This window comes from Spermophilus citellus (assembly GCF_964194105.1).
Source record: "Spermophilus citellus genome assembly, chromosome: 7".
Taxonomy (NCBI): Eukaryota; Metazoa; Chordata; class Mammalia; order Rodentia; family Sciuridae; genus Spermophilus; species Spermophilus citellus.
The window spans coordinates 42,837,775-42,853,266 of NC_138188.1; the positions used below are offsets into that span (position 1 = coordinate 42,837,775).

At 35.4% G+C, this 15,492-nt stretch overlaps 1 protein-coding gene across 1 annotated transcript in view; it reads right to left on the reverse strand.

The window, feature by feature from the left end:
- The window catches only part of PLSCR4 (phospholipid scramblase 4), a 41,813-nt gene that overhangs the window by 7,697 nt on the left and 18,624 nt on the right, over positions 1-15,492 (reverse strand). The window contains exons 4-6 of the mRNA XM_081302290.1: positions 7,111-7,346; positions 4,153-4,195; positions 2,921-3,147 (exon numbers count right to left, since the gene is read on the reverse strand). Coding sequence (XP_081158416.1) covers positions 2,921-3,147; positions 4,153-4,195; positions 7,111-7,346 — 506 coding nt within the window. The remainder of the gene's footprint in view (positions 1-2,920; positions 3,148-4,152; positions 4,196-7,110; positions 7,347-15,492) is intronic.

Below are 15,492 nucleotides of genomic sequence, written 5' to 3' on the forward strand. Positions count from 1 at the left end.
AAACTGTATGACAGTGGCTCCCTCATCTCCAGGTATATGTTCCAAGACCCCCAGTAGATGCCTGTAAGCACAGTTAGTACTGAAACCCATAGACACTATATTTTTTTCTTAAATATAGATACCTATAATAAAATTTAATTTATAAAGTAGGAACAGTAAGAATGTTAACAACAATTATTAATAATAAAATAGAATGGTTATAACAATACTATATACAGTAGTAAAAGCTATGTGAAAATGGTCTCTTTTAAGTGCCACAGGGCAGGTGACATATACAGCATGGATACGCTGGACAAAGAGATGATTCATGTTCCATATCCCATTGTGCTACTCAGAAAAGCAATTGAAAATGTATGAACTGATTATTTATGGAATTTGTCATTGACATTTTCAGACCACAGTTGACAGCAGGTAACTGAAAGAGCAGAGAAACTGAAATTGCCAAGTGAAACTGCAGATGCTGGTGGAGGAGGGGGACTACAGTGTTCCAACAGCAGAGTGCATAGGTGGGCAGATACAGCCATTTTTAAAGAGAGTCTTAAAATATTGCCCACTCTTTTGCTTTATTTAATTATCATTACAATATTCCTTTGTCAAACAAGATCTTCCTACTTAATAAGAGTTATAAAGATTTCCAAAGTGAAAGTTCTACTATTTCTCTGGTTGAATATGTACCTTTCTAAGAATTCTGGGAAAGGACTATAGAGAACATAGGACAGGACAAGTTTCCTGCACTGTCAAATTAAAATACTATCCATGTACATAAAGTAATACTTAAACACAAACATATAGGTTTGATAGTATTGTAAAGGAATATCTCATGTAAGTTTAAGCCTAAGATGTCATCATATCAAAACAGCCTAAAAATAAGTCACTTAAAAAACTCATACCAGGGGATATTACTCAATCATAAAAGGAATGAGGTAATCAATCTGGGTAAAACCTGCTAATCTTGGTCGCATAATATAGGGCTTTGTTTTGTTATATAATGTTTTCTTTTTTTTAAAAAAAGATTAATTTATTTTATCCAATACATAAAAATGCAAAAATTGTACGTATTAATTGGGTACCATCTGATGTTTAGGTTCACTAATACATTCTGTAATGTTTAACATTTTAAAAGTCTTGAAATGCCAAAATAACAGAGATGTAGAACACATTCATGTTTTGCCAGGAGTTAGAGATGAAGAGGAAGGAGGGGGAGGAGGGTGGTAATAGAAGAGAATTTCTGAGTTAATGGAACTGTTTGGTGTCTGTATTGTGGTAGTGGATACAGGAATCTACATAGCTGATAAAACTATACAAACAAAACACACAAAATAAATTTAAAAATAATAGATAAAATCTAGATCGTGTTATGGGACAAAGTTCCGTAAATTGGGCTGCTTTTGGTTTTGATTTGCTTTTCTCTATCCTGGCTTCTTGTAATCCCAGGAGACTGCATTTATAGGCTTTGATTTAAAACCCAACTCATATATGTGAAGAACAATGCTTACCATATCCAAAAGGGAGGTAGAGATTCATTCCAAATATAAGGCTCTTATCACAAAAATAATAGTTACAATGGTGTATTTGAGAATCATAGATAACATTCACTGACAACTATACCATTTGCCAGGTTTTGTGCTCAGGAATTGATATTTATTTATCACTTGTCCCTTATAACAATCATCCTGTCAGATAGGTACCATTAATATCTGTGCATTACAAGTAAACTAAGGCATGGAGCAGGCAGTGGGTAAATTAATATTTAGTAAATATTGATCCTTAACCTATAATGTAAACATCCAAGTTATTCTGTAAGGTAGTGCCTACCCAGAATATGAATCAGAGACTCAAGAGGTTCAGTAAATTGTCCAGATTGATGTGGGCTACACTATATGGGCAATGACCAAACAGACTCTATATCCTGTAAGAAATGCTTCTCCCATGGGGAAGTCCCAACTCTGTACCCATTAATAGTTGCCTAGCATAGCATATTTGGCAACACAAAATTGCAATCCTTATACAATGTAAAAGTGTTCTCTTTGGTTCCCATTTTTCTTGGGCAATGTACCTTGTCTGAGAATGATTATCTAGATGTTAGTAACCATTCTTTAACTTGTACTCATCTAGGGTCACTTTGACCCACTTTCCTTCCGCTATGACTATGGAAAGTCCCATGAGAAACTCTGAATGAGAATGAAAATATGATTAAGGACATTGCATTGTTTCGCTAATGGCTTTATTTAGCTTCTGTAACCCTGCTTGCTTGCTTGTTGCTATGCCAACCTGGATGCTTTTTTGTGGGTTTTTGCTTTTAAATACCCTAAAATGTTGTGAGTCATGGCTGTTTCCTGCAGAGACAGTTTGGGTCCTATAGAAAGCAGTCAGACAATAAAGACTCAAATTTGGATAAAGTTGGGGGACTTGATGTGATTTCTAAGCGACCTGTCCTATAACAAGTGGTGTATATGGAATTCAAACTCTAGTTGGCCTCTCTCTAAAACTGCTTTTCTTTTCCCATAGCAAACGACAATCCTAAAACTGCACAGATAAGTAACCAAACCATAACTCAGCACTCTGGTTCCAGCTGCGAAGGCACTTCATTGATTTAAGCTGCTCCTTCTGTCTCCAGAAAGGTGTGAATTGTGATGGGTAGTGTAAAGATATTGGCACTCCCTTCCATTCTAAAAACATCTGTTATTCTTTGCATTGCCTTATGCAGAAATATGTAGGTGTGACTACTGTCGATCTCTACAAATTCTCCAATTCAGTAGACAGAAACTTAGAATTGACGTCATTGCCCAAACAACCTTAATTTGTCCTTGACCTGCCAACTAGCACTTGAAAAGCATGAACTGAAAAAAAAAAAAAAAAAAAAAACAGGTTTCCCTATATGGTGGAGGAAGAGACAATGGCTGAGACTGCCCTTCTCTACCTCTTGCCTGGCTGAGGGGCAGCAGAAGCAGCAGCAGGTGCATCGGAAAGGTCTCTGCATCGTCATGATCTCTCGCCCCATGAAGTCAATGACCCTGAGGACGAAGGGCCTTAGGGTCCGATAAGCATTCCTGGTGAAGTCATCGGTGTCTTCATTTACGATGTAAACCATCTGGTCTGCACTGTTTTTAATATCATATCTGTTATTGGTTTCGAAATTTGTCATCTCTGAAAGATAAAATGAGAAAAATATATTAAACTATAATCAATTAAAATGGACCTCAAGAAATCTTTGTTTAGGGGGGAAAAAGAACTCTTTTTATAAGTATTTTAAGTCATAGATGGACATAATTCCTTTATTTTATTTATATGTGGTGCTGAGGATCAAACCCAGTGCCTCACATGTGCGAGGCATGTGCTCCACCACTGAGCTAGAACCCTGGCCTCTTGGTTTAGTATTCTTAGGGACTTAAAGCAAAACAGATTTGTAACAATTTCAGGTGAAATATATTCAATTGATTAGAAGGCCAACAAAATCATTCATATGACCAATAAGTATTAGTTAATTTTGAAAATTTAGAACATTTCCTATATTCAGTATAAAATTATTTTAAAAGCGCTTCTACATTAAAGAAAATATGAAAATAATATTCCTGAGATATCTGAAATAAATAAATTACATGTTAAACTGTGAATTAATCAGCTCAAGAAATATGCTGAAATGACTAGGGTCATTACTAGTTACAAGGAAAGTCAGAGGTTCTATGTGGTGGCCAAGTCAATATGCAGAGATAGAATAGACAGGTCAGCCATTTGAACAGATGGAAAGGGAACAGGCTTGATCTTGACTGTGACCATTTCTTTCCACTTCCAATGCAAAGATTCAGAACTCAGTAGATTTAGATTCTGTCCCCAACATTGCCATGATTAGATAACTGTGGGGCTCCTGGCTAACTTATTTGATCTCCTTTCTCCTTTTATTTATCAATGAGAGGTGAATATGGAGGATAAAGTTTAAGTAAAAGGTAGAACACACTGATCAGATAAAACATAAATCCTTTTCAAACCTAAGAGCTTATATGGAATAAATAAACCTATACAAAATAATTTGCTTTATTGTTTTCTTGAAGTCAAGGTAATAAACCCCATCAATGTAAAAAAGGAACTAGATATTTGATAATGCAGATTTTCCCATGATCAATACACTGCTGAACACAACAAAATTATACATACGTTCAATGGGCTCAAAATGCTGAAGAACGTGTATGTTGTCCAGCTGTGGGAATAGAACAAAACAATTAGAATGTAGAAAAATATCCAATCTATTTAGCATTAAAAAATAAAATGGTGAGACAGGTATCAAAATATATCAAGTGATATCTGATATATTTATTCCACTCAATTTAAAAAAAATCTTTTTGAAATTGAGTGGAATAAAAAAACTATCAACTGAAATTAGTTTATCTGCATCTGATCAGAAGAATATTAGCAGAGTTTTCCAGATAAGAAAAACACTCCTCCAGTTCGACTTTATAAAAAAAAAAAAAAAAAGCTGGCTGATACATCAGAAAAACATCTCATTGCTATAGTAACAGCATCTAGAAGAAGATGTGTTTACATAGATTTTTCCTAGATCAGCTTGTAATTACCTGTCTCTCTCTGACTTGTCATCCATAGATGTGCCTCTTAGGCAGTTCAGGGTGAGTTGACATGTTTCAGGCACCAGAAGGAATTCTCTCAGTGGCTTAGAGCAAAGGAACCAAGGGTGAACCTCCCCAGGGGTCTTCATTTATACATTATTCCTCTAGTGCCTCTGGAAGAGGTTTATACACCAAAGGCTGGTCCACGAGAGCAGAAAGAGCATGAACAGGGCTTGGGGAGAGGAGAGGAAGCATTCTCACTTAGAGATACTACTTTAATTTAACTTAGAATCATTCTAGGCATAGAGTTTGATGGGTCCATTATCGGTTATAATTGATAATATTCTAGCAGAACAGAAGCAATCTCCTTGAGGACAATCATTATCTGTGCAATTTTAGATCACTGAGATCATTGACCATTCCTAATCCCTGAGCCCAGAATGTGCCTGGAATGCTGTATTTCACTAAATATTCATCAATATGTTAACTGGGGAAACATATATGATTGCCGTGGTAACATATAAGACTTCAGATAACTAGGTGTGAACATTTTGTGGTATGATTAATTATATAGGGTGTAGAAAGACATAACTGATTTTAGTTAAAATCTTTTTCTTATATAAAAACCTCAATCAAGTGATGTGATCTAAACATAAAATGTCAAAAAGTAACTACCGATATAGATAAAATTTCCATTTAAAAAATCCATGATATTAAAATGCAGAATTAAAAAGTAAATATTCATTCAATGGTGAAAGTGTCCATTGCAGAGAAAAATATTCTGAGAATTAGATGCCTATGAATGTGTGGAAGAAGTTTGCCCAGAAAGACACTATGCGGGAAAAGGAGATATTTGAGCAGTTGGTGAAGTCATTGGCAAAGCCAGTATTCTGGAAATAATGTGACCCTGCTGTGGACTATTATGGAGTCTTGTTAGTCTTGAAAAAGCATCATACAACCTTCACGTGAGCTCTCAAAAAGACAATAGAAAAGTGACTGACTCTATGTCTTGTGCTTACTCACAAGGGTGTCTTTAATAAACACTAATACAGCTGTCATCATCCACTGGGTACACCCTGTGTACTAAAAATATCAGGGATATAACAAGCATTATCTCATTAAAAATTCTCACTACAACCTCCTAGAGTGGCATTAGGAAAGTTATTCAGAGTTTTAGTTAGTAGGGAGTAGATATGGAATTAAAGACCAGGTTTTAATAAAACCTTGTTTTATTTGTTTCCTTTTTTCAAGTTTTTTAAACATATAACATTCCTAAAAGGGAAAATTGAACTCATAAAATATACTACTTTAAAGTCCATTACAGTGATAGCAGAAACTGTTCTTCTAATACTTAAACAAAGCCAGACAATCTTGAAAGAGACATGACTCCAAAAGATACTGGATTTCAGAGAGAAATTTCTGTATTTTTAATCTAGTATAGAAATGAAGGTGTCTAAACTTGATTCACTGTAAAACCTTCATAAGCTTTTGAAGTAATGCAGGGGTTTATGCCACCATTTTGAATGACTGGGTTTGTATTGTTTTTCATCTACTCAAACAGTAATTGAATAAAAAATTTGGCTCATGTACACTTCAACTTTTCCTGATCTTACTGTATTGACTTTCATACATTAACACTGTAACACTGTACTGGCGGTTTTCAACACACAGTATTAATAGATCCTTATCAATATGTGGAATTGAAAAGAGAAACTGGCAACTCCAAGAAAAACTCAGTTGACTACCTGGGAAGATACATGCTGGATTGGGAAGGCCTTACTTATAATATATTTCAACACCTTCTTTTTTTCAAAAGCAAACAAGAGTCAAACGATTCAGAAGAAATTTTACCATTAGTTTTATCTTACTTTCATTAAGCAGGTTTTTTGAGTTTTTGACACAGGGCTTTAAACAATACTACTTGTACAATTTACATATTGCCCCAGTTTCTTTAAAATGATTTTTATTACAGAATTGTAATTATTTGTAATATTTGGGTTCCTTTTGACAAAATTATACATACAAGGAATTTTATTTCAATCCCCCCTCCCCACCATTTTTGCCCTAATTTGTGGTCTGAGATCTTGATGGCTCCAGAATGCATATTCAGGTAGAAATTTGGGACTCATTGTCTCTAATTATATGGAAGGGATCTCTGGAACTTGTCCTGAAGCAATACCCTCACCTTGGAAGTCCCCTATTTTTATTTATATTGTATCTGGGAGTGACAGGAAGGGTTAAGAAAAATAATGGGTAATGAGCAAAAGCTATGGGCCAATGCACTCAGTAATTTCCCAAGAGGCCATATGGAATATCCAAAATGTGAATCTGATTCCTTTATGAAGGACACACTCATCCCACCAAAATCATCTATACTCACTGTTCCTCTTCCACATTTCTAAAATCATTACCAGCTTCCTACCATTTCAATAAACAAGGCTCTGTCATCACTGAGCAGCCCCTTCATCCAGTCTACTCAGACTTTTGTCCCTTATTGGAGCTCCATGGTCACACACTTCATGGGAAAACAGTGCAGAGTTGGGTGGAGTACCTGAATTAAGTATTCCAGGCCAAGAGGGCAGTTTGGCATGGGTAATGGCCGTGGCATCCATGGAACTGGAACAAGCTGACTGGGCCCAGGATATTTGCCAGGCTGATACTGGATAGGATGGATACTACCAGTTGGTTGGTACAAGGGAAAGGCGCTGGGCAGCTGTGGACCGTAGTATCCCATGGGCAATCCACCTGGGTAGCCTGCAGGTGGAGGGACAGCAGGTCCAGGGGGTCCTGGGTTAAAAAACAAATGCAAGCATCATATATCACTAACACTTTAGAATACTGAAAGCGAGTGTGATTTATTTATTTTTTAAATGAAGATAAAATGGACTATGCAACATCTTCCTAAAAATAACATGCTGTGCTGGGCCAGATGGTGCACACCTGTAAATCCCAGTGACGTGGGAGGCTGATGCAGGAGGATCACAAATTTGAAGCCAGCCTCAGCAACTTAGCAAGATCCTCTGCAAATCAGTGAAACTCTGTCTCAAAATAAAAAATTTAAAAAAAAAATTTAAAGGAGGACTGGGGGTAAAACTCAGTGGGAGATTACCTATAGGTTCATGCCTAGTACAAAAAAAAATTTTTTTATTTCATTTTCTGAGTGTGTACCATCTACCAACCATGTACTAAGGGGATTTATTTATATATTAATTCATTTAATTCTCTTAAACGTTATAAGGTAATTATAAAAATAAGGATGGAAACATGAACATACTAGCCTCAAATGCATTAGATTTTCTCTTTGGAGATAATATACACACTTCATTAGTTCTCATAGGTTAGTCAGTAGAAGGCCTAGTAAATAATTACCACTCTAAATTTTTATTGTTATATTTGTTATTTTTTAAGTTTAGAAATAAAGTAAGTTCTATTTTACTTCAAAGGGATGGTCTAATCTCTTTGTTGAACTTTGATTCAATCACAAGTTTTTAAATCCTCCTCTAGATCTCAGACTCCCCCTCAATTGTGACATTATTTAAATTTCTTAAGCCCCTTGTTTCAGGATTTGGGGTTTCTATAACGGAATATCACAGACTGAGTGGCTTAAGCAATAAGCATTTCTTTCTCATATTTCTGAAAGCTGTAAAGTCCAAACTCCTGTGCCAACCTGATCAAGTCTGCTGAGAGCCCACTTCCTGTTTTCCAGGGGCCGCCTTCATGATGTCTTTCCATGGAAAAAGAATCCTCCCTCCTGGGTCACTTCTTAGAAAAGCATCAATCCCATGATGAGGACTCCACACCCAAAACCTAATTACTTCTGAGAGATTCCAACTCTGAGCACGATCACCATGGGGATTAGGGCTTCAACACGTGAATTTAAGGGGGACACAAACAGTCGGTCCACAGTACTTATCTATCCACCATTTCTCCCAACTCCACCTTCAAAACAGAACTGATGAATTTTGTCTTTGTCACTGTAAGTCAGTTAAGGGATCTGTATTTCCTTAAAGAGATACAATATTTTATTAAGAGTAATGAAGATGATGAATTACCATATATCAACTGATGTGTGACTTTAGGATGTTTTTATTATACCAAAGGTCTAAAATCAAGAATTTTTAAAAATAATTGTCATTAATAATTTTTTCACTTTTTTGCTTTCCCAATTTTTACAATTAATTAATTAAAGTCTGCAAGTAACTGAGCCGTGGTTGCCTATCAAGATATGCAACAGATTCTTCTAAAGTTTTATAAACTTAACTGAAATCTTAAGTTTTATAAACTTAACTGAAATCTCATTTGTGTACATGTTTATATTTATGCCCATATTATATAGTATTGACTACCCCACCTCTGTAGCAACCTTGGAAATTGCAAACTGTAAGTTCTTTAAATTTTTATTCAAAATTGTTCAAGATATTCTGAGTCTATTACATTTCTATATGTTTTTTTAGAATTTCTTTGTCAAGCCTACTGGGAAACTGGTAAAAATTATGTTAAATCGGTAGATCAATTTGTGGAATATCACCATGTAATGATATTTAACTTATCAAATCTACAAACAAGGAATTCCTTCCCATTTATTTAGATATTATTTCAACAATGTTTATAATTTTCATTGTGCAAGTCTTGTAATTTCATTAAACTTAATCCATATTATTTTTATTACTTCATTTATTTGAGTCAGTTGTTGTCACTATGTTGTGCAGGCTGGCCTTACACTCCTGGTTTTAGACAATCATCTGGTCCCATCCTCCTGAGTTGCTGGGACTACTGGCACATGTCACCGTACTTGAATTATTTTATTATTTTTAATGTTACTGTATGTGGAATAATAGTTTTTTACACACACACACACACACACACACACACACACACACACATATATATATATCCTGAAAATAGAGATAATTTTGCTTCTTGCTTCCAATACAGATGCCTTTTATTTCTTTTCCTTGCCTAACTGCCCTGGCTAGGACCTCCAGTACAATGATGTATAGAAGTACCAAGAAAATGGCTGGGGATGTGGCTCAAGTGGTAACGCGCTCGCCTGGCATGCATGGAGTGCTGGGTTCGATCCTCAGCACCACATAAAATAAAGATGTTGTGTCCACCAAAAAAATAAATATTAAAAAGTTCTCTCTCTCTCTTAAAAAAAAAAGAAGTACCAAGAGAAGATGTTTTGTCTTGTTCTTGATCTTAAAGGGAATGTTTTCAGTCATTACTATTAAACACATTGTTAGTTGTGGGTTTTCTAAGATGATGTCTATCATTCTGAAAAGTTCCTTTTTATTCCTGACTTGTTGATTGTTTTAATCATGCAGGATGCTGGACATTTTCAAATGTTTTCTCTGTATCTACTGATGTAATCTTGTGGTTTTTTTCTCCTATATTCTATCAATAAAACATAAAATTTGAGTAACTTTCATACGACAAAACAATCTTTCACCTTTAAAATGAACTCCAAGTGTACTTCCTTTGTTGCTGGACTTGGTTCCCTAGTATTTTGTGGAATACACCTGAATCTATTTATGGAAAGGTTGGTCTGTGGTTTTGTCTTTTGTGATGTCTATCTCATTTTTCTAGCTTAATAATATTGGCCTCCTAGAACGAGTCCAGAAGTACTAGCTATTCTTCCAAGGGATTTGTATCAAATATTTTTTTTTTATTAAACACTTAGAAGAATTCACTGATGAATCCATCTGGGCCTAGGCTTTATTTTGTAGGAAATTTTTAAGTTATTAATTTAATCTCTATACTTGTTATATAGGTCTTTTCAGATCAATATTAAATCATTTTAGTAAATTTCTATTGCTTGTATCTTGGGTAAAATGGAATTTGTACATTTCATCTAGGTTTTCTGATTTGTTGGCATAAAATTTCATAGTATTACATTATAATACTTTTAAATTTCTGCAACATTGGTAGTAATATCCTGACTCTCATTTTTAAGTGAAGCAATGAGTCTTTTATTTTTTAACCCTTGGTCAAATATGATTTAAAATTGCTTAATTTTTTAAAATTTTTTTCAAAGAATTGACTTTTGATTTTTCCTATTATTCTTTTCTCTATTTCATCTATTTCTGTCCTAATCTTTATTATGTCATATTGCTTGATTTAAGTTTCTTTTATTTTTTCTTTTTTTTTGGCAGAAAATTGAGTTATTGATTTGAAATCTTTGTTCTTTGTTGAAATGTGTTTATAGGTATAGATTTCTGAGTAATACTTCAGCTACATCTTACAAATTTTGTATACTGTGTTATGTTTTCTCATTTCTCTTGAGATAGTTTTATGCTTACAGTCACTTTAAGGTGTTTTTAAATATCCTCATATTGATTCACTTTTCAGATTTAAATTTCTCAAATTTCCCTCCATTATTCCTGATATTTAACTTTATTGCATTGTGGTATGAGTACATGCTCTGTTGGATTTCATCAGCTTGACATTTACTGAGTCTTGTTTTCTGTGCTAACCAGTTGTCCATCCTGAGGTTGTCCTCTGTGGACTGAGAAGTGTACTCTGCTGTTATTGGGTGGAGTCATCTACAGATACCTGCTATGTCTAGATTGGTTTGTAGTGTCTCCATCTTCTGTTTCTCTTTTGATCTTCTTGATCATACACTGTTCTATTCATGATTTCAAGTAGGATGTTACTGTCTACAACTATTGGGTTTTTTTAATATTATCCATTTTGCTATTAAGTTCTGTCAGTGTTTCCTTCACATATTTAAAGTTCTTTTTATGTAAATACATATATAATTGTTCTTATTGTTTGACTGATCCTTTATTATTTAAAACTATCCTTCTTTATGTCTAGTAACATTTTTTGTATCAAAGCATATTTTTCTTATATTGATAGCTATTTCAGTAACACTTATCAACCATTAAGTTTGAGAAACACAGTTTTGATGTTGTGTCTTACAAACTGAAAATGCATTTGTGGACAATAAAATCAATTTAATAATCCAAATTTCAATTTTTAGAAATAAAGTGATGTAGATTAGACTAAAGTAAAAAAGAAACATTCAGACTTTATTGCCAGTATACTAGATGCTCACTGTATTGAGTATGAGTTGGTGTTAGTTATATATAAATGTATACAAGTATATCTGCATATGCATTGTGTACTATGGATGGGTTCTGGTACCTAACCCACCCATAGTTAACATCATCACTAATGTTTGAAGCCAATGTCTTAGAGAACTTTTACTAATCAATATAAAGGAAATTAAGGTTCTGTTGTGGAACTGAGAAGATGGAGACACTATTAAATCATCATGGTCTCATGGACAAGAGCTTCTTTACCATGGCTGGAGAGATTTCTCTGCAGAGTTCCTCCTTGAGGGGAAATTAAAAAAAAAAAAAACTAAATATAGTTTAAAGTGTGGTTTATTTTTGAAGATTAAATTGTGTCCTTATAATGTGTATATGTACATATATGTGTTTTCTTGAGTATCTGCTCAAAAATTATTGGATTGTTAGTCCACAGGGAAGCAGGAAGGTGTGAGAGGTAAGTGTACTGAAGTTTTACCTTGTGCCCAGATAAATTTACTTGAGGGAACAAAGACTGGGATTGAGAGGTCCAACTTGGACTACGTGGTTGGAGCTACATCAATGGTGTGTAATTCTCCAAATTTTTCAGGTTTTGGTGGCTGTGGGACTATAAGACTAGGAAATCTGGTGTCTTTGGCAATCAAAGATGCAATGCCACAGAGCTGGTACAGTGCAGGGACTGATAGCTCCTGAAAAATGGCGCCAGCCCCATGGACAGCTGACCATGAAAAGTCCACTCCAGCAAAAGGAAAAGGACTTTTTGAGATAGGAGAAGACTATGCTGTCTCCCTGAGCCCCAAGAACTGGATCCCAGACACCAAGCAGAGAAGGAAGAACTCCTGTTAGAGAGCTTGGCTGATGATGCAAAAACAACACAAGAAAGATTGTAGTAAGCACTTACTGAGATCCTATACTCTAAGAACTTCCTTAATGAACTTACAAGTATTAAGTATTCTTATACTTATATCAATCTGTGTGTAGGTACTATTATTATCTTTAATTTACAGAGGGGGAAACTGAGGCATAGGGAAATTAAGTAATTTACTAAGGGTCACTGCGTGATAGGTGGCAGAAATAGAAATAGAATTCAAGTATTTTGACTGCAGAGGCACCTCGCCTTCATTCAATTATACTAATACTTAGAAATAAGGAAGAACTCCCAAAAGGGGAGTTCTTGGAGGGCTTGGACCTCCAGACTGGAAAAGCAACCCTAGGTAGTAGCTATTTAAGATTCTTAAGTTGTGCATCACACAATCTACCTCCACACACACACACACACACACACACACACACACACACACATTTACTGGGAAATCCCTGGGGCAAAGAACTGTTCTGGAGTCAACCAATGCTGAGAGAGCCTGGGAAGTGACATTCACCAAGACTCCCAGAAGTTCTCTGGAATGACATATAGAGCACACTTGTACTTGTGTAAGCCAAACTGGACAAAGACTTTGAGTCCTATGATGTGGACATTAAAGGGAAGAGTGGCCTTTGCAGCTAATTTAGTCTGGGACATTCTGGGTACTCAAAAAAATCTCATGCATAAAAGTCATGAAGTGTGAAACAAATTCTCCTAATGCTATCTTAAACAAGGCTGAGATAAACATTTCTTTAAGTAAGAAGCAATCCTTAAGCCCATTACAGGTCCTGCTTAAGGTTAGAAACAGAAAGAGGTACAAACACATGACTGTCTTAAAGGACACACAATCCTGAGGAAGATACACAGATTCATACAAAAAAGTGAATGGGTATCACGAAGCAAGTAACTGCTATAATGGTAGATGCATGCATAATGTGTTAAGGGATTAGAGAGGAGGGACACTTACGCTAGGTAGAGGAGGTACACTGTGACCTAAATGACAACATATTGGACCCAGCCAGCACCTTCTTTTTTTTTTTAAAAGAGAGAGAGAGAAAGAGAGAGAGAATTTTTAATATTTATTTTTTAGTTATTGGCAGACACAACATCTTTGTTTATATGTGGTGCTGAGGATGGAACCCGGGCCACGCGGATGCCAGGCGAGTGCGCTATCGCTTGAGCCACATCCCCAGCCCAGCCAGCACCTCCTTGATGCGGAAAGATTTTACTGGAAAATAGACCAGATTGAACAGGTGAACAGAAAGAGCTTTGTACTACAGAGAGAGAGAGAGGGCTGTGTATGGAGATTCAGTAAACAAAGAAAGACAGGTGGGAGTACAGAATAGGAAAGACTTTACTAAAGTGCTTGAAGTCTATGTCAGTAAAATGGAAAGTGGAGTGGTTGTTTTATGTTTAGAACTCTTTATATATGAGAGGGTTAGATTAGATAGAGAATCACTGTGAGCATCCAAATGGAAGGAAGGATGTTTGACAGTGGTGAAAGGAACAAAATGTGCAGAAATCATAATTAACAACTAAGAAATAGTGGTGACTTAGCAACGGGCTGGGTGTGTGGAAAGAATTTCTGACTTGGACTTTTATGTGCCTGCAGAATAGGGAGAAATGGTATGAATTTGGGAGCAAGATGAAGAAGATAGATGGAGGACTGTTGAGTTTGAGAACTCATAGCTATCCTAAGGAAGCAGTCTACAGGCTGTTGGAGATGTAAGTTTAGAGCCCAACAGATTGAAATGGGTCGTGGACCTGAGATTCACAATGCAAATGAAAGCACTAGTGTTTCAAAGATCACTTATGAAAGCATGTGACAGGAGGGTGAATGGAGGAGGTGAAAGTGGGAGGCTGGACAGAGCCGAGCATCAAGGAATGCCAGGAATCACCAGTGCTTCAGGGAAGGCACACAGAGTTCCTGACGGAGGCTGAATGAGTGTGAGCAGAAAACAGGGAGAGTAACGGTGACTACAAAGGAGGTCCACTTGGAGCTGCATGAGATGAAAAGGCCTACAGCCATTAGACCACAATGTAGTCAGCATTATATGAATAAAAGTTACACAAATTTTCTTAAGATTACTAGTCATCATATCACTTTAATGATATAAGGTACATAATGATTATTACACCATAGGAATACTAATCAATATTCAGTTTGCTGAGTTGTTAACACATCATGTACTTTTAATATAAAATCAGAGCATGTAATAAAATTTTGAGTTAATAAATCAAAAAAGAAAATTATAATTTAGATTAGGGGATTTATTCAGTATAATGATTATATTTCTAAGAAAAATTATTTACAAATTTTATGTAAATAAATGGTTTTTATTATAAGTATGTATTATCCAGAGTTAAGAGAAGTGAGGGGAAAAAATTATGTGTGGAGAACTAGTATATTATTCTCCATTCTGAGCTTTGAAACTGACCTTACCAGTTCTGTTTGGTTCTGCAAGACAACATAACAGAAGAAAGCAAAACATCACATTTAATTTTGTGTATCTAGAGAATCTCACACTTCCATAAAACAAAGAACTCTTATAAAGAACTATCCTACCAAAACTAGTATGAGAAACCGTACCATATGGGGATTTGAGTTTTCCTGGTTATATTGTATATTACCATTCTTTCTGATTTTAAAAAATCATGCCATTTCCTTTTCCAGTAGAACTACATATAACAATGATTTCTTTATTCTTCTAAATAAGAATAGTGACAAACTAATTTTTAGTAAAAGCACATATCTGGTACTATAATGCAAGTGAAAATTACAGAATTAAATTTAAATGAATTTGTTAAAACCAAGTATCTCAAGCACAGTGTTTCAAGTTTCTTCCTGTGAATTACCAGAATACAGTTTATGTCGTAAGTCCCTGTTTTCCCCCAGCCCACTGGGTGGTGATCAGAGAGGACTTTTACTATATGTTTAGAACTGAAAATTCACTGGTTGCATGCTCTGCACTCCTAGTATTTTTTTCAACATATATAGTCATTTCACTTGAAGGGATGT